Source organism: Chrysemys picta, chromosome 23 (genome assembly GCF_011386835.1).
Source record: "Chrysemys picta bellii isolate R12L10 chromosome 23, ASM1138683v2, whole genome shotgun sequence".
NCBI lineage: Eukaryota > Metazoa > Chordata > Testudines > Emydidae > Chrysemys > Chrysemys picta.
Genome location: NC_088813.1, coordinates 934,370 through 954,235, shown reverse-complemented (window position 1 = coordinate 954,235; position 19,866 = coordinate 934,370). Strand labels below are relative to the sequence as shown.

The window sequence follows — 19,866 nt, the reverse complement described above, 5'->3', positions numbered from 1 at the left end:
ACATCTAGGAACCAAGAAGTTAGGTCACAGGACAGACAGAAGACCATCCTGAAATGCAGAGACTCTAAAAAGGACTTAGGGGCCATCGTGGAAACCAACGGAATGTGAGCGCTCAGTGAAACATGATGGCTAACGGCATATCTGACAGTTGCATATATAAGAGTCGAACACTGAACTAAAAAATATTAAGGTGTTATTACCACTGCATACAGAATTAGTGAGATTGTTACTGGAATATTGTGGTCAGTTATGGTGTCCACAGAAGCTACAAGAATGATTTAAGGTCTAGAAAACATGCTTACAGTGAGAGCCTAAAGAAGCTCACTCTATTTAGCTTATTTAAAAAAAACATTAAGAGGTGCCTTGTTTACAGCCTAAGTACATACATAGGAAGAGGATTTCTGATTGTAAAGGGCTCTCTTGTCTAGCAAGCATAACACGATCCAAAGGCTGGAAGCAATAGCTAGATAAGTTCAATCTAAAAAGAAGGCATACATTTTTAATGGTGAGAGTAATCAACCATTGGAACAATTTATCAAAGGATGTGGTGGATTCTTAATCACTTGGAGTCTTTAATTACAACTGGATATCTAAAAAATAAGTGCAGGGATCACTGGGTGAAATTCTCAGGCATATGTAATGCAGGAGACCAGACAAGATCATCATCATAGTCCTTTTTTGGCCTTAAAAATCTATGAATTATGCCCCTTGAATTTTATATAGTTTTTGTTTAGCTCTGTGTAAGAAATATATCTCTTGTTAAAATTTTTCAGGAGAGTTTCTCATGTTTGATTGTTGGTGTGAGTATTTAAAACATTATAATCTATCTTCCAAAAAAACTGGCAGAGGAAAAATCTTGAGTAGATTAGGTACAGATACTTCTGAAAGGAAATATTTATGCATAAAAGACAGTTATAAAGCAAACTCCTGAGCAATGAACAGGAGTTTCAACCAGAGCACTTTCCTTCTAGATGTATAATCCAACTCTGGTAACTATGATAACCAGTGAAAAAACAGTTATTGTGATCTTCAAGGGATGTGCTAAATTTTCCTTCCCTCCTGAAGGGAAAGTTTTCCTTCCTGTGCATAAACTGCAAGTGGCAGCTGCGTTGGAAGGAAGTTTGTAATCTTGAAAATACCAAATTTAGAGTCTGACTACATGGATTTTGTGCTACTATAACTATAATCTGTTGGAAACCAGTATAAAGTGATACAATTCCCTAGTATACCAGTGTCAATGTTGTTATATCAATGTGCTTACTCCTGTACAGGTACAGAAATAAACTATACCAGTATAAGCACCTTCATACTAATATAACTGCATCCACACCATGATGAATGCTGATTTCACTAGTTTTATTATAAAAGGCACACCCCGAACCAAAATAGTTCAAATTGGTACAAAACTATGTGTAGACTCAGCCTTATGTAGCATTAAAGGGGCTGTGATCACAAAATGAAAGAACCACATACTTCTACACAATTAGATGTATCACACTGATAGGAAGTACTTAGTGTGACAATCACAGGAAATATCAGTAGGGAATTAACTAGAGCAATGGTAGCGAATTGCAGGGGACAGACCAGACATAACTCAGACTCAAAGTGTCACAAACATAACAAACTAAGGTATCACAGAATGTGAAAAGAACAATTTTTTAATTGCTGTGGTAGATACCAATGTTAAGAGCCTGAGCTGAAAGGACTGGAAATTCTTGTGTGAGAGAAAAATTCTTCAATAGTTGCTATTATAGAAATCTGGTGGATGGATGCATATGAATATTTAAATCCCTGGTTACCAACTATTTAAGAAGGAATGGGTGGGTAAAATTATAATACCCAACTCTTATGTAATGTTATCTCTATTTTACAGATGGGGAAACTGAAGAACAGGGAGGTGAAGTGACTTGCCCAAATCGTCCAGTAGCCAAATGGCAGAGCTGGAAATAAAACCCTGGTCGCCTGATTGACCAAGCCATCAGACCAAACTGCCTGCATAAAAAGTAGCATTACCTGTTTTAGTTACTGCAACTTTGAAACACAGGCTTTTGACTGATTACTGTCCAGTGTTTTAACCGGTAAAGCATAAAATGAGGTACTGGCATTTAACCTGGGTGACACATGAGGATTTAGAAGAAATGGTACTAGAACAAAGTAATAATTTAAAAAGTCACCTGGTCCAGGTGGTATATCCGCTAGTGTGAGGTTTTTACACTCTCCTTGGAAGCATATAGTACTGGCCATTGTTAGAGGCAGGATACTGGACTAGATGGACCTTTAGTTTGAAGAAGAGAAGAGTGAGGGGGGATCTGATAGCAGCCTTCAACAACCTGAAGGGGGGTTCCAAAGAGGATGGAGCTAGGCTGTTCTCAGTGGTGGCAGATGACAGAACAAGGAGCAATGGTCTCAAGTTGCAGTGGGGGAGGTCTAGGTTGGATATTAGGAAAAACTATTTCACTAGGAGGGTGGTGAAGCACTGGAATGGGTTACCTAGGGAGGTTTTTAAAGTTAGAGGTTTAGCATCCTTAGAGGTTTTTAAAGCCTGGCTTGACAAAGCCCTGGCTGGGATGATTTAGTTGGGGTTGGTCCTGCTTTGAGCAGGGGGTTGGACTAGATGACCTCCTGAGGTCTCTTCCAACCCTAATCATCTATGATTCTATGGGTCTGATTTAGAAAGGCAATTCTGGTACTTGTATACATGGAAAATATATCTGATAGTGGAGGGCTTTGCAACCTTGCTGACAAAGGCATAACAAGATGCAATGGCTGGAAGTTGAGGTTAGAGAAATTCAACCTTTAAATTCAGATGCAATGTCCTAACTGGGAGGTTAATTACACATTGGAACAGTTTACGAGGGGAGGTGATGGATTCTACATTGCTTGGAGCCTTTCAGACTAAACTAGATATATTTTTTTTAAATGTACTTTTATCCAGCTTCTGGGAGAAGTTCTGCATCCTGAGTGCTGGGGTTGAGCTGGATAGTTGTGGTGGTCCCATCTGGCCTTGGAAACAGTGAATCTACGAATCCCCTTCATTCCCTTCCTTCATGGGCCTTGGGGATTAACACTTACAGCTCTGCATTAAGATAACGTCTATAATCAAATCTCATGCTTCAAGGCTTCAGATGGTCATCAGCACAGATCAGGAAGGTATTTTCCCCTGGCTTGCCCCCAGTACACAAGTGGCCAGATGTATTCTCAATCTCTCTTGCTCTCTCTCTCTCTTTTTTTTTTTGCCTTCCTCTGCAGCATCAAATTGGCCACAGCTGGAATGGAGGCTAGATGTAGTGGGCAGTGCTCTAAGATGGTATAGAGAATCCTCTTTCTAGATGCTTGACTAGTATCTTGCTCACATGCTCAGGGTGATACTGATTGTCAGATCTGGGGTCGGAAAGGAATTTTCATGTGGTCAGTTTGGCAAGAATCTGGGGGAAGAGGTGCATTTTTGTCTCTGCAGCTTGGAGTATGGCTCACCTGCTGTGATCATCTGGGCATGTCTCATCTAATCAATCTCCTGTCACTGCAGGGGTCATGGGCATTGGTGGCACCTTGGTCTCTCCCTGTGGCACACAGTTTAGTCTCCTGAGAACTGAAATGCTTTGGTCTAACTAAAGTCTTTGGACTTAATATAGGGGTATCTTGGTGAAAATTAATGGCCTGTGCTATACAGGAGGTCAGACTAGATGATCTCATTGTCCCTCCTGACCTTAATCTCTATGAAACTAAGAAATGTGTATGTCCCCACGTTTATACTGATGACTCACATCTACCTCTTTACTACAGAACAATCTCCTTCCATCTAAACTAATGTTTCCATCCTCTTTTCTGGAATCTCCTAGTGGACATCAAGCCAGCAACTAAAACTTTACATGGTCAAAATAGAGCTCCTGATCTTTTCCTGGAAGCTCTCCCCTGCACATCTCATCTCTAAATCAGTGAAGAAATGGTACCTTCATCCTTTGTGTCCCTCAAGACCATAATCCTCAATTCATCTTTAACTCAGTTCTCTTCCACTGTGTCAAGCACAAACTTTTATTCTTAACTACAAAGCCCTTCACATCAAAGCCTCATCTTCCCTATAATTTTATTGCACTGCTCATCAGGCCAGCCTTGATTGCCTGATCCTGCACCTCTCCCACAAATAAAGGGCTACTCTTCAGCATGGGAGAAGTTTATGCATGATGTCACAGATAATCACAATGGTGCCTTCTGGCTTTATAAATTTATGTAATTAATGCTGCAAAAGAGTTAAGCTGTATGAGACCAGGGACCCTGATTACATTTATACTGGCACACAACCACTTTAGAATAGCTATGATGACCTGACATAACCCCTCTTCCCCTCATATAGATGCAGCTATGTCTACAGAAGAATACTTTTGTTGACATAGTTATTGTCTTTCAGGAATGTGGAGTTTCTATACCAATGGAAAAATCCCTTCTGCCAGTGTAAGCTGCATCTATGCTACAGGGTTATGTTGGCATAGCTACGGCGACATAGTGATACTGCTATAATCTCCATATTGTAGACATACCCTAAGGCTCCTTTTGCTATTGGGAAACTCAAATGATTGCATTTAAAATATTTTTCCTCTTTTGGATAGTCCACACTGAGGACTAAATCCTTTTTTAATTTGCTACAAACAGAGAATTGTTCAAAAACACTGTTTCATAAATATGTGGAGTAATTTTTGCTAGTTTTAGGAATTACTAAAGCCCAACTGTTGTAAGTGCTCTAAAATCTGTATAGTTACTTGGAATGCCTCATGGGAGTGTGGGGTTTGGTCAGTGCCCCAAATTTGGGATCATTTGAACCAGGGGTTCCCAAGACAGAGTCCCTCCCAAAAAACAGCTTTTCTTAAAGTTCACATATCTAGCAATGAATTTTTGCTCACAGAGATCAAAGCAGAGTTGAGATCATACCAGGGGCTCAGGTGCTTGACAGTTAGCCACCCACTAGCCCTTTGGGGGGGGGGAAATCAAATTATAACTTTATTAACTAAAGAGTTTAGTTCTTCTGTTAGGAAAGGCACTCTCTGAAATGCTTGATGGTATGTCAAACAAATTACACCAAGCAAGTGCTGAGAGAGAGGGGCTAACTATCTGGAAAACTAACTCTACATCACAGGACCTGAATGACTCAAGGGAGAATATACCAATTACTGAATCTAAACAGCTTCTAGGTACTGTGAATTCAAATCCAACCCAGGACAGAAATCTGAAATAAAAAGAAAAGGGTCTCCAATCTGTCAAAGGGTTTATTTTAGGGAAATGCAATCTGAATACAGCAGAATATTCAGAAGGTAATTAAACTGTTTTTGAGAAGAAAATAAGTTACATGTGCAAATGTGTAACTTCCCTGGGAGGGAAGCATGATTAGTGGTGGAAGAGTAGGTGGGAATAGGGGGAGAGGGGATTGGGATGCAGTGAGAGGAAGAGAGGTTATTTGGAGGGCGATTAATGGGGGGGGGGGGAGGTAATGGGTGGGACACTGGGATGGGGGTCTTGGCGGTGACAGGATGACTGGGGGAGAATAGGAGCAGAGGCACTTCTCAACCCCACATTACCCACCCATGTTTGCACCCCAATCTGGGGGTCCCCAGACCATCTATGGGGTATGGCCCCTCTTCCTGGCTCTCCTTGTGATCTGGGAAGCCTGCCTTTCTGGGGGGGCCGGGGGGGGGAAGTGGGAGAGAAGGAGGTGTATAAGCCCATCTCCCTACCCCCCCCTCTGTAAACGAGGATCTGTGGGCCCTGCCCTGTTATAGGGGACTCTCCCTTCTGATCCCCCCATGTGAGCCACGATCTGTGGAAACCTTGCCCCTCTGGGTGGGGAACTTAGAACAGGCACCAAGAACACATGGCTGAAACTGGGAATGCTTGACACAAACTGGAAACCTGCAGTAGGGAGGGGAGAAAATAACACCGACTGACATGAATGCAGCAGTTGATGTTTCAGAGCTACTGTTTCAGGCTATATTCAGCTCCACTGGGTATGCTTTTTCAGCTAAGAACATCTAATTTCTGAGCCTGCTATCCTGCTATTGTGTTCTGGGTGCTAATTGGATTGGAATGGGAGGGTGACCTAGAAATGTTGGCAGGGAATGGTGGGGCAAAGGAAGGAGAAAGACACTCACACCAGTCTTCTCTTAGGGCTTGTCTCCACTGGCACTTTACAGCGCTGCAACTTTCTTGCTCAGGGATGTTAAAAAACACCCTCCTGAGTACTGCAAGTTTCAATGCTATAAAGTGCCAGTGTAGATAGTGCACCAGCGCTAGGAGCCACGCTCCCAGTACTGGTAGCTATTCCTTTCATGGAGGTGGGTTTTTTAGAGCGCTAGGAGAGCTCTCTCCCAGTGCTATGCTGTGACTACACAAGCCACATTAAACCGCTGCCACGGCAGCGCTTTAACGTTGCCAGTGAAGACATGCCCTAAGATGCTTAAATATTTTGGTAAGCACAATATAATAAAATTGTCAAGATTTTGGAACATAGACAATGTCTGAGATTTCTCTCACTGGCCCTGTCAGCTACTACACGCTGCAAACATTTCAAAGCATGACCATCATCCCCATTGCATTATAACAAGATGTACAGGAGGGGGAAAGGAGCAATGAGGAATCACCTAGCAACCAGTGGAAAGATCACTGGACTGTAACCATTTCTAGCTCTGCCACTGGTCTGCTGGGTGACTTTGGGCAAGTCACTTCAACTCCGTGCCTCAGTTTCCTGTAAAATCGAGATAATGAAAAGTTCTTTGATATCTAGTGAAGAAAATCACTGTACAAAAGCTAGGTCTTTTGATCAGCAAGTTTGCAGATGACACTAAACTGGGAGGAGTGGTAGATACGTTGGAAGGTAGGGATAGGATACAGAGGGACCTAGACAATTTAGAGGATTGGACCAACAGAAACCTGATGAGGTTCAACAAGGACAACTGCAGAGTCCTGCACTTAGGACAGAAGAATCCCATGCACTGCTACAGACTAGGGACAGAATGACTAGGCAGCAGTTCTGCAGAAAAGGACCCAGGGGTTACAGAGGACAAGAAGCTGGATATGAGTCAACAGTGTGCCCTTGTTGCCAAGAAGGCTAACGGCATTTTGGGCTGTATAAGTAGGAGCACTGCCAGCAGATCAAGGGGGGTAATCATTCCCCTCTATTCGGCATGGTGAGCCCTCATCTGGAGTACTGTGTCCAGTTTTGGGCCCCACCACTACAAGCAGGATGTGGAAAAATTGGAAAAAGTCCAGCGGAGGGCAACAAAAATGATTAGGGGGCTGGAGCACATGACTTATGAGGAGAGGCTGAGGGAACTAGGATTATTTAGTCTGCAGAAGAGAAGAATGAGGGGGGATTTGATAGCTGCTTTCAACTACCTGAAAGGGGGTTCCAAAGAGGATGGATCTAGACTGTTCTCAGTGGTACCAGATGACAGAACAAGGAGTAATAGTCTCAAGTTGCAGTGGGGGAGGTTTAGGTTGGATATTAGGAAAAACTTTTTCTCTAGGAGGGTGGTGAAGCACTGGAATGGGTTACCTAGGGAGGTGGTGGAATCTCCTTCCTTAGAGGTTTTTACGGCCAGGCTTGACAAAGCCCTGGCTGGGATGATTTAGTTGAGGATTGGTCCTGCTTTGAGCAGGGGGTTGGACTAGATGACCTCCTGAGGTCCCTTCCAACCCTGATATTCTATGATTCTAAGATGATTCTGTGATTATTACCTAGCCCAGTAGCATATCAACTGCAAACCTAGGTAAGAGGCAAAACTAGCTAAATGGCCACTGCTCCTACCAAAAACATTAATCTTTTTGTTTAAAAAAATTAAATTAAATGGCAAAATACTTTGTTAACACAGAGTTAAGGTTGCCCAGTGACACCTTGTCCCTTTCCAGAACATCAAGTTCAGCAAAACTTAACTTCTGAAAAATCAGGAAATACAGAGTTAAAGAAGATGACCGCACAACCGTATCTCTTTGAGCAATGCTCCACAACACTCATAACACACACACACACACACACTCCTACTCTGCCTTGTAATGGACAGGCATGACCTGCACTTGCCTTGTGCTCAAACACTGAGCCTACTCCCTTGACAGAATACCAAGCTTTCACTTCATATCCTTTACACTTGCATACAGGATGCCAATGAGATTTATTCTTTCCTCTATCATCATTAATCATCATCAATTCCCATTGGCTATTGCCAGCTCCAGGGGGGCAAAGTTAAGATTGCATGGGCATTTACCTTAACTCTGCATTTCCTGGTTTCAGAAGTCTGAGTTTTATCAACAGGCAACCTTAACTCTGTTAAAGTTTTAATAAGACTGATTTAAACACTAAAAGCTGACCCAAAGCCCAATGAAGATAATGGAAAGGCTCCCACTGATTTCAAGGAGCTTTGGATAAGATCTTAAGTTAGTACCATAGTTAATTAATAGGAAGAGCTGATAATGATACTGATCAGGTAAGGTTTCCAAACACTTTCCATTGTGTGCCTGTGTTTTAGTTGCTCAGAACTTTGCCAAACTAACAATCTGGGCTAATTTTTCCATTTTTGCTCTTTACCTCAGTCTAGTATTTTGTACGTTTCAACAATTCAGCTATTTCCAAGAATTATGTTAGGAAAAAATAGGTAGTTTTGCAAATGTTCAAACACCCCCACCCCACACACACTATTTCTTTAAAGAGCTCCAGTGCCTCAATAATGTGGCATGTGAAATTAAAATTTGGATGGATACTCTTTAGGTCATAGAGGTGCTTTTTGCTGTCCCCATGAAAATTAACCTGTATTTGGCCTCTGAAAGTTGTCATTCGCACAAGATGAGCAGAGCCTGTTAGAGGCTCACTGCTGAAATTATAGACCTTTTTCACCAAGCACGTTCCCACCCCCACAGCTCCCTCCGCGGCAACTCCACTGTACCTGCTCCTAGACTCTAGAGAGCCTTACATGGTTCTAGATGGGATACAGGCAAAACAGGAGCTGCAAAATATCCTTTTGACCTAAGAGAAGGTGTGTTGTGCTGGAAGTTAAAAGACAACATGGGTTCTAGTCTAAAGGCTTCCACTGATTGGTATTAACAATTCTATGCATTCCACAGCCCTTATTCTTAAGCATGGTATCATACCTTACAAGACATGCTAATATAATTCACCCCATTTTGCAGACGTAACACAAGGTAGCATCTGGAAGAGTCATGAATAGAACCCAAATCTCATACATTGACCACATTGCCTTTCTGAATAAATGTGCCTTGCTGCACTGTCTAACCACTGTATCTGACACCCCTGCCAGAAACAAGAATAGAACCCAGGAATCCTAACTTACAATATTCTTCTAATAAATAGTTGTGAAAAGCCACTAGCAAAAGGGTATTCATAGAATATCAGGGTTGGAAGGGACCTCAGGAGGTCATTTAGTCCAACCCCCTGCTCAAAGCAGGACTGATCCCCAGACAGATTCTTGCCCCAGATCCCTAAATGGCCCCCTCAAGGATTGAACTTACAACCCTGGGTTTAGCAGGCCAATGCTCAAACCACTGAGCTATGTATGACACCCCCTTCTAGCGGCAGGTCCACACAGAAGGTAACAGTCTATATTACTAACTGATACTCCCTTAGCTCAAGTAGTAGAGATCTGTGCTGTGAAATAAAGGTCTTAGATTCAGACTGTTGATGACATGTCTGGGGTTGATATGTTTCCACATGATGAATTTTCAGAGTGTTTTAAACCTAGGAAAGCATGTTAAGGTTGCAATGTCAAATGCTTAAAAGTTAGGAAATCCCAGAATGAAAGTTGCTGTGTGACCTTAATTTGACTTCCTTGTACATATGTATTATGGCATTGCTTTTAATCACGATGAAAGAATTTCATCCATCGGATACTTGCTTCAGCAACTATAGAAAATGGACATTTAATGAGGCACAGGGTTGCGAGAGGATTTTCCTTTGTTTAATGCACTGAACTGGGACCCAGGAGGCCTGGTTTTATTCTTTGCTCTATGACATACTTCCTATAAAATGCTGAAAATACATACACACGTATTGAGGGGGGAGGGGGACGCTAAATTAAGGTTGCACAGGCAACTTTCATTCTGGCAACTTTATTATAACTTTACTGACCCTAAGACACAAACGGCTCTATGTGCCTTCATGGAAATAACTAGAGCACATGCCCTGACCTAAAGCACATGAGTTGGCAAACTTAAATACCCCCCCAATCAATAAAACTAAAAGGAAACTAAAAAGTAAGGGGTTTATGAACTCTGTGTTTACTTAAAAGTCTCACCTTCTACAACATAGACCTTAGTCAAAGGAAAGTCAATACTTTTTGCCATCATTTCAATTGCTTGTTTGAGCTCTCCCTCAGGAAGTGGAATGAATTTATCAAACAGAGGGGCAATGTAGTCTGCATATATTGTGACAAGAACCTGCAAAGAAACACAGAGTTAAAACCAGGCATAGAAAAATCCTTGGTGAACTAGACCAAAAGTAAATCTTAAAACTTGAGAATAATATTTGTTTCTAGATTTTAGAACACAATTTTGGAGTAAGAAGCCTTCAGCAGAAGGTGGTGTTAAGGAGCCATTCCCTTAGAAGAGGGTCTGAAAGAAGACCATGCAGAGAACAAAATGAGGCACTGAAAATCTGACTTGTTTCCATTACAGCAAAAGTTTGCAATCTTTGAAGACTTCCTCTGATTGGAACCACTGACTAGTCAAAGCTTAGATGCAATTATCCTTTCAATTTTTTTTTAAAAAAGGAAGTATTCCATTATTCCTCCTCTGACCATTCCACATGACACTCTCATTCTTTAGCATAGCACCTTTACTCTGAAAGCATGGGAAGATTGTCAGGTTTCACGGTGCTCCCCACTGCCAACATTTCAATTGACAGGGCAACGAGCCTTGCAGATCTGGTGAGCACTTTTCTGCCTCCAGCCATAAAACCAGGATTCTTTCAAAGTTAAGACTTCAGAGGCCCGAGTGCCAGCAACCTGGAAAATATATATACTTTACTTTTTAAGGCAAGAAAGGGAGGGTGGAGAGATGAGGAAGAAAAGAGCAGGGTGAGTGTCACCATGCCTCAGTAGGTCACAACTGAGAATACCAAATTCAGAACAAACTGCTGAGAAATAGGGCAGACCCCTCCCCCCCCAAACAGGTGGTTATTCTCCCATAAGATATACCAAACCAGCAACAAAAGTAAACTTCTGTTTCACCACACTAGCTAACAAGAAGTCAGAAAAGCAGTCTCCTTAGGCATTCCAGTCTTTGTATCACCACCAAAAACACTAGACTTAATGATGAGTGGTTTTTTTAAAACCAATTTCATCGACCAAAGGGTACTTCTGATCCCAAAGGACCAGACACATACCCAGGTCAATATACAATTCAGATCTTATCCAATAATCACGCTGTTGCCAGTCCTTTAGTATCTAATATCTAAAGGTTTATTTAAAAAGAAGGAAAGGTGAGAGTTAAAGGCATGAAATACACACAATAAATGCAAAGTTCTTGGATCAGGCTTATAGCAATGATGGAATAAACTGCTGGCTTAAATCAAGTCTCTGGTTGCTTCCAAATCATTGGAAGGTCCTCAGTTCCTTGGTTAGAATGCTCCCATTACTAGATCAGAGCAGGAAAGAGTCAAAATGGAGGATGTTTCCAGGGCCTTTTATAGCTTCTGCCAAGGGCATGGCTACACTCAAAACTCCAAAGCGCTGCTGCGGGAGCGCTCCCGTGGCAGCGCTTTGAAGTGCGAGTGTGGTCGCGGTGCCAGCCAGAGAGCTCTCCCAGCACTGCAGATACTCCACCTCCCTGAGGGGATTCGCTTACAGCTTACTGGCCGTGGCACTGTTTACACTGGCACTTTACAGCGCTGTAACTTGCTGCGCTCAGGGGGGTGTTTTTTCACATCCCTGAGCGAGAAAGTTGCAGTGCTGTAAAGCGCCAGTGTAGCCATAGCTCAAGTGAAGAGAAACCCATTGTTCTAGTTTGTGAAAAATTACAGCTAACAAGATGGGGTTTGGAGTCACATGTGCAAGTCACATGTCCATGCCTGCTTTGCTTAGTCATAGCAGAAGCCATTACCCATACTCTAGTTAGAATGTTCTCAGGAAAAGCCCATTAAGTGTAGATAGGCATCTTCCATGGCTCATTGTGAGTTAAGTGTTCTTTGATGGGCCATTCAATGTATATAGTTCCTTTGCAAGGTGCTGGCTAAATACCTTGCGGGTGTTACCACATGAGCAAACACATTTGAAATACAGGTACATAGTTAATATTCATAATTTCAGATATAAAAATGATACATGCATACAAATAGCATAATCATATTCAGTAAATCATTACTTTTCCATTGACACCTTACTTGACACACTTTGTATAAGATTTGTTGCAATTATATAACAGTGGTAGCAACAATGATCTACATGGTCATGTTTTAATCATATAACATCACAGTGAGTACAAGCTGAGATCATACAATCATACAAAGCAGGTATCTAGCATGATCCTGCAAAACTTATGTTTCTAGAAAAGGAGCTAGGGCTTGGGTAGAATGGGTAAAAATAACAGGGTATTTTACTGACTTTTTTTGGAACAATAATTTATTTTTTGCAAGATATTTTGAAGTGAAATGAACATTTTCATTTAATTCTCTCTCATATTTTTCATTTCCATTCATTTCAATTTCTATTAGTTTAGTTTTCAGAAACAGAAACTTTTTGGTTGTTGATTTTCATTTTTCTACACTGACTTTTTTCATCTGTTCCCTCTTTACCCCCACTGAAAAAGGATGGGGAAGTTAAACCAAGACAAACCTACTCTCCCTTCCTCATATACTTTTCTGACAATGGAAAAGGTTAGAAAAAGTGGGACAGAGCAAAGGGAGGGAGACAATTGGATGACAACATTCACTTTACTTTTTTCAACTGGAAAATGCGGGGAGAGGGGAAGTGAGCACTGAAAATATGGGAAAAAGCTCCAAACTGACAGCTCCATCTGCAGCAGAGTGCACCATTCAGAGAGACCATTTTGTTCTTTAGAAACTGCAGCAGCAGCAGCAGATTTCTCGAAAGAAATGATTTCTACCATGCTTGATAAACTTAAGAATAGGCAGAAACAGTAACAGTAAAGTTAGAGAGACAAGGTGGAGAACGCAATATCTGTTATTGGACTAATTTCTGTGGTAAGAGGGACAAGCTTTTGAGCTTACACAGAGCTCTTCTTCTGGTATGGGAAATATGCTCCGAGTTTCAATTCCCGAACCTGAAGATAGGCCCTGTGTAAGCTCAAAAGCATCTCTCTCTCACCAGCAGAAGTTGGCCCAATAAAAGATATTACATCACCCACCTTGCCTCTCTAAAATCATTTTAGCCATGTTAATCCAGGAACACTGCATACAATACAGGAAAGTTGAATGTTGCAGTCCAGCTAAGTCAAATGTCTGACCTACTTAATGTCATGGAGAGCCACATGACATGCTCAGATTTGCTGGTTTGTCTTTTAAAAAAATAACATTCTAGCACAAAAGTCTCCAAAGTGTGATCCAAGTGTAACACAAAGTTGTCTTTTTCCACGTGCAGACAGTCTGACTCAGAGGTGTCAACTTCCCCACCTCCATTAATCTCACTCAGAGGTGTAAATCTAAAGTCTGAAGATGACATTTTAAAAGTCAAAATTAACTATTTCATTGCTGACCATTGTAGCAGATGGAAAGGGAGTGAAGCACATGTGAAATAAGAACAACAAAGGAGACAAACAGTGAAGGGAGAGGATGGGGAAAGGTTAGAAACAAAGGGCAAAAATAGCTGTGGCCTTAACGAGGCACAGATTTTCCCCAATAAATGATGCTAAATGCAACAATAAAGTATTGAGCAAATAATATTTGAAGGGTTAAAATCCATGTGCATGTTATATAGCAACCTGGTATATGAATTATGCCAGCTCTTTTCCAGACCCAAAGTCCAGAGTTTGGTCTGGAGACCAGAGGCCTAGCTAATAGTGATCAGCTAAGAGAAAGCTGGGGTAAACAAAATAACATTGCCTTTGCTAAGATCTGCTTGGTCAGTAGAAATGCCAGATGTTAAGGCAATAACTGAATAATTATGTTTCATCCAATGTTTCAAATTGAACAAAGAATCCCTGTTCCTATTGTGTTTCTCCTGAAGGGAAAACAGTCTTCCCACAGATCCAACCTTGAGTTTATGAAAAATTGGTACATGTCACTATAATGATATGGCATCCTTCCACCTCCCTTCCAAGGGACCAATGCCCTGCCTTAAGACATAAAGGAGACAATCTCTATTTTCATATGCTTTCACTGTTTCTTTGCTTTATCCCCTAGACATGTACCTGTCGGACAATCAAAGGAGTTACTCCGTTCCTATGGACCCCAAATCAGAATTCAACATATATATTTTATACTAATAACATTTTATCAAAGTATTAATCAAATGTTAACTTGCTAACTTGAGACCATGGGTGGAGACATTGTGTAACCTTTTAACCATTGGCTATTGTGCTATCTTGTCTTGCTGCAAAACCTATCCCGGGGTGTGGAACTGCCTACCCTGTCACCTTCCCCCGCCCATGGAAAATCTATATATTTCATTGTAATCAATTGATTGACAGTGTCTCTGAGCTTTGACCTCTACACGGTGTGGATTTATGTTCTTCAATATTAATAACCAAAAGTCAGATCCTCAGCTAACTGACTTAGTTCCATTAAGTCAATGGTCCTAAAATTCAATTACCACATAAAGACCATATTTTACCCATGACCTTTATGAAAAACCTCCCATTGACATCAGCGCATGGGAGGCCATATGTAGCCCTAAATGCATAGTCCAGCCTATGAAACATTTTAGCCCATTCCATAGGCTAAATCTGACACCCTTCAATTGAGATCATATCTTAAAACTTTGGTCAACACAAATTATGTGGGAGTACAGCTGCCGAATTTTGTCTATTGCTCATGAAATACGTGCCTGCTTGCACTGGCGCTGCACATACTCACCTGGAGTGCTTGTGTCGATGCAAACTGTAGTGCACCATGAGTAGGCATTCCAGTGAGTCACATGCCAACATCCAGCGCAATGCCTTTTGGGAAATTTTCACATTCTGTGGGATAGAAAAGACTTGCCCAGGGATCTCTGGGAGCTAGAGGTCAAGTTCTCAGAATGCAACTTTCTCCATCCCATCATGCTATTCATATCCCATAACTTGTGTCTTTTTAAAAATATTCCACAAATTCACATGGCACTGTTCAGTGGCTGCCATCTGTGACAGAAACATGGAGCCCACAGACCTCTGCACTAATCTCATGAACGCTACACAATTCTCCTGTGCTTTGCAGACCCACAGGAAGTATAGTAACAATGGGGGACACGCCAATTTCTTCGAGGACTGTTTGCTGAGGGACAAAGTGAAAACTTGTTGGTGGCATTTACAGAGTAGCTGCGGATGGACGAGCACTGCTTCTGGACACAAGAAACGAGCATTAACTGGTGGGATCATATGGTAATGGAGATTCAAGATGATGAGCAGTGGCTGCAGAACTTTCAGACGTGAAAGGCCAGATTCCTGGATCTGTATGCCAAGCTCACCCCAGCACTCCAGGGCAGTAATACCACATTAAGAGCTGCACTGACAGTGGAGAAACAAGTGGTAACTGCATTCTAGAAGCTTGCAAACACTGGATTGCTACTGGTCAGTGGGAAACCATTTTGCAACTGGAAAATCCACAGTACATCTCAGACAGGCAGCGCGGCACCAACGACCTTCGAATGGGTGATCTGTGCAATGTTGCGGTGATCACTCACACCTTCCGCCTTCTGATGTGCCTGGACACCATGATGAGGAACATCGCAGAGAATGCTATGCAGGATGTCATCAGGAAGCGAATCACCAGGACCCCCTCCAACCAACATGTCACAACCTACTGAGCGGCTCACTAGAAGGCGAATTGGGAAGAAATGGGGGAAACTTTGCTTCGCTCTGGACTTGTGCCCCCAATGCTATGTGACAAATGGAGAAGCATATCAGCTGCCACTGGACGTGGTGTGAGGAACATCAGGCGCTGGGAGTCCTGGTGCCACAGGTGAAGAATACAGAGCACACAATCATCACTCAGAGCTAGAACCATGCTGGGATAGGGCCCTGAAGAATGCCATCCGCTGCCAGTATGTTGAAAACCTAAAACGGAACTGGACCAGGGGAAGGCCTTCGAGGTGACGTGCAAGTGGCAATCACTTCCTCGCAAGAGCAGTTTCACCCGACTTGCCAAGAGGAGGTTCATACACAGGGCCCAGCTCAACTGCATCCCGCTGAACAGAGCCGTCCGCCATGGGATACGGGACAAGTGATGCAGGAAATGCGGCTATGCCAGCGAGATGCTACCCCATGTCTTGTGTAGCTGCAAGTCCCATTCCAGAGCCTGGCAGCTGTGACACAACGCCATCCAGAATCGCCTAATCAGAGCCGCCACCCGAGGGGACGGTTGCTCTTAACTCCACCATCCCCGGAATGGATAGCCAACTGTGACCGGACACCATCACCACCAATGAGGAATGGAAAAAGATAGTCATGGTGGACATCACAGTGTCCTTTGAGAACAGGATCCCAGCCTTCCGCAACGCCTGAGCTCGAAAAGTGGAGAAATACACTCCTCTGGCCATTGCTTGAGAGCTAGGGGTTACAAGGTTCAAACACACACTCTAATCATCAGAGCCCAGGGCCCATGAGAATCCAGTAATGACTGAGTGTTGCAGGAACGTGGAATCAGTCAGTGCTACACTCATGGTGTCGGACGGCATCAGGTGGTCGAGGGACAGCTATCTAGAACACATCACCAGACATCGGCAATACCACGAGAGATGAGCTGGAGTGTTGTTGAAAAGTAACTGAAAGTACTTCCCCGATGGATTGTATTTTCTAAGGGACAAACTATCCGAAATTCTCAATTAATGAGGGACAATCTTCACTCATTGCTATATTTGCTTTCCACAATCAACTCTCTGTATAACTTTTAAGAACATAAGAATGGCCATACTGGGTCAGACCAAAGGTACATCTAGCCAAGTATTCTGTCTTCCGACAGTGGCCAAAGCCAGGTGCCCCAGAGTGAATGAGCAGAACTGGTAATCATGAAGTGATCCATCCCGCCCCCATTCCCAGCTTCTGGCAAAAAGGCTAGGGACACCATTCCTGCCCATCCTGGCTTATAGCCATTGTTTCCCCTATCCTCCATGAATTTATCTAGTTGTTTTCTGAACCCTGTTATAGTCTTGGCCTTCACAACATCCTCTGCAGAAGAGTTCACAGGTTGACAGTGCGTTGTATGAAGAAATAGTTCCTTTTGTTTGTTTTAAACCTGCTGCCTATTAATTTCATTTGGTGGCCTCTAGTTCTTGTGTTATGAGAAGGAGTAAATAACACTTCCTTATTTACTTTCACCAGACCTCAATCATATCCCCCCTTAGTCATCTCTTTTCCAAGTTGAAAAGTCCCAGTCTTGTTAATCTCTCCTCATACGGAAGCCATTCCATACCCCTAAATCATTTTTGTTGCCCTTTTCAGAACCTTTTCCAATTCCAATAGATCTTTTTTGAGATGGGGTGACCACATCTACATACAGTATTCAAGATTTGGGCGTACCATGGATTTATATAGAGGCAATACAATATTTTCTGTCTTCTTATCTATCCCTTTCTTAATGATTTCCAACATTCTGTTCACTTTTTTGACTGTCGCTGCATGTTGAGTGGATGTTTTCAGAGAACTATCCATAATGACTCCAAGATCTCTTTCTTGAGGTGGTAACTGCTAATCATTTTATATGTATAGCTGGGATTATGTTTTCCAGTGTGCATTACTTTACATTTATTAACATTAAATTTCATCTGCTAGTCTGTTGCCCAGTCACCCAGTTTTGAGAGATCCCTTTGCAGCTCTTCGCAGTCTGCCTCGGATTTGAGTAGTTTTGTATTGTCTGCAAATTTTGTCACCTCACTGTTTAATCCTTTTTCCAGATCATTTATGAATATGTTGAATAGGACTGGTCCCAGAACAGACCCTGGGGGACACCACTATTTACCTCTCTCCAATCTGAAAACTGACCATTTATTCCTACCCTTTTTCCCCTATCTTTTAACACGTTAACAATCCATGGTAGGATCTTCCCTCTTATCCCATGATAGCTTACTTTGCTAAAGAGCCTTTGGTGAGGGACCTTGTCAAAGGCTTTCTGAAAATCTAAGTACACTATATCCACTGGGTCCCCCTTGTCCACATGCTTGTTGACCACCCCAAAGAATTCTAGTAGATTGGTGAGGCATGATTTCTCTTTACAAAAACCATGTTGACTCTTCCCCAACAAATTATGTTAATCTATGTATCTGACAATTTTGTTCTTTATTATAGATTCAACCAGTCTGCCTGGTACTGGAACCCTTTTTAAAAATTGGCATCACATTAGCTATCCTCCAGTCATTTGGTACAAAAGCTGATTTAAATGATAGGTTAAATTGATAGGTTTCATGAGTGATGTACCCAAATATTTGGATGCTAATATCTAAATTGTATCATTAAATTTATTCACCTAAATTTAGGTTATTGCAGATTATGTACCATATGTATTTTATGATCTTTAAACCAACCTTTGTACTTTAAATCTGCCTGAAATTCCTTTGCTTTCATGCAGCACTGCTGCTGACTCTTGTGGTACCCCTTTCCTGCATTCACCATGCAATTTTTTCATAGATGTCCATGTTTCCACAGCCAGTCCATAGCTGTGTTTACACAGCCTCTTCTCCCCACAGGCCAAGGAGATCCAATGACTCCTGTCTACTCCAGGCAGGAGAGCATCTAGTGTGTGGAGCCAGTGTGGTTGGTTTGAGTCATACAACTACTGAAGCCAAGGGTTAAATTTGGGGAAACAAAGTGACTTAGGAACCTAAGTCCTATTGAAAATCATTGGGATTTGGAGTACAAGATCTGAATTATCTGGAATATTTACAATCTAAACCAGGGGTCGGCAACCTTTCAGCAGCGGTGTGCCGAATCTTCATTTATACACTCTAATTTAAGGCTTCGCGAGCTGGTAATACATTTTAACGCTTTTTAGAAGGTCTCTCTATAAGTCTATAATATATAACCAAACTACTGTTATATGTAAAGTAAACAAGGTTTTCAAAATGTTTCAGAAGCTTTAATTTTAAATAAATTAAAATGCAGATCTTATCAGTTTAGTGTGATCCTTGCCCTTGCTTTTCCTTGCTGAGTTTTCCAATGTCTGGCACGTATTTGGATACTTTAAGCTGCACACAGACTTCTGAGTGATCAGTTGTTAACCAGCTCCGAGAGGGACAGAGGACAGATTTCATGTGTGAAAATACCTGTTCACACAGGTATGTGGATCCAAATGCTGAAAGCATTGCAAATGCAATTTTCTTCAGACAGTTAAATTTCACTGGCAGGGACGTTCAGCAGGTCAGAAATAGAGGCCCCATGATCTCTCTCGATAGCTTCAAGTGCACTCCGCAGATCCACAAACTTTGATATCCACAATTCTGAGCTTTTTAACTGAATGAGTTGCATTTCGATATCTTCAACACCCATCCACTGAAATACAGACAAATCCAAGTCGCTTTCGTTGAACTTTTCAGGTTTAATTAGAAAAGAAAGCATTGGGCCAAATCGCTGGAAATCTTGAAATCTGTCATAAAATTCTGATTCCAGTTCTTGCATGTACTTTCCAATCTCATCAACACTGACAGTGCAATGTGTCGATAGCTCTTTTATGTGTTGGAAGTAGCGGAAAGTAGAAGTTTGAATATCCCTAGAAAAAACTGCTAGTTTCACAAC

General features: G+C 42.0%; 1 protein-coding gene across 6 annotated transcripts in view; it reads right to left on the bottom strand.

The window, feature by feature from the left end:
• ZMPSTE24 (zinc metallopeptidase STE24) overlaps window positions 1-19,866 on the bottom strand; it is a 114,257-nt gene that overhangs the window by 31,645 nt on the left and 62,746 nt on the right. For all 6 annotated transcript variants that reach the window (XR_002889769.3, XM_005309379.4, XM_065576789.1 and 3 more), the window contains one exon: window positions 10,287-10,428. Coding sequence is in view for 5 of the 6 variants with exons in the window: in XM_005309379.4 (XP_005309436.1) it covers window positions 10,287-10,428 (142 nt within the window). In the remaining variant the exon portion in view is untranslated. The remainder of the gene's footprint in view (window positions 1-10,286; window positions 10,429-19,866) is intronic.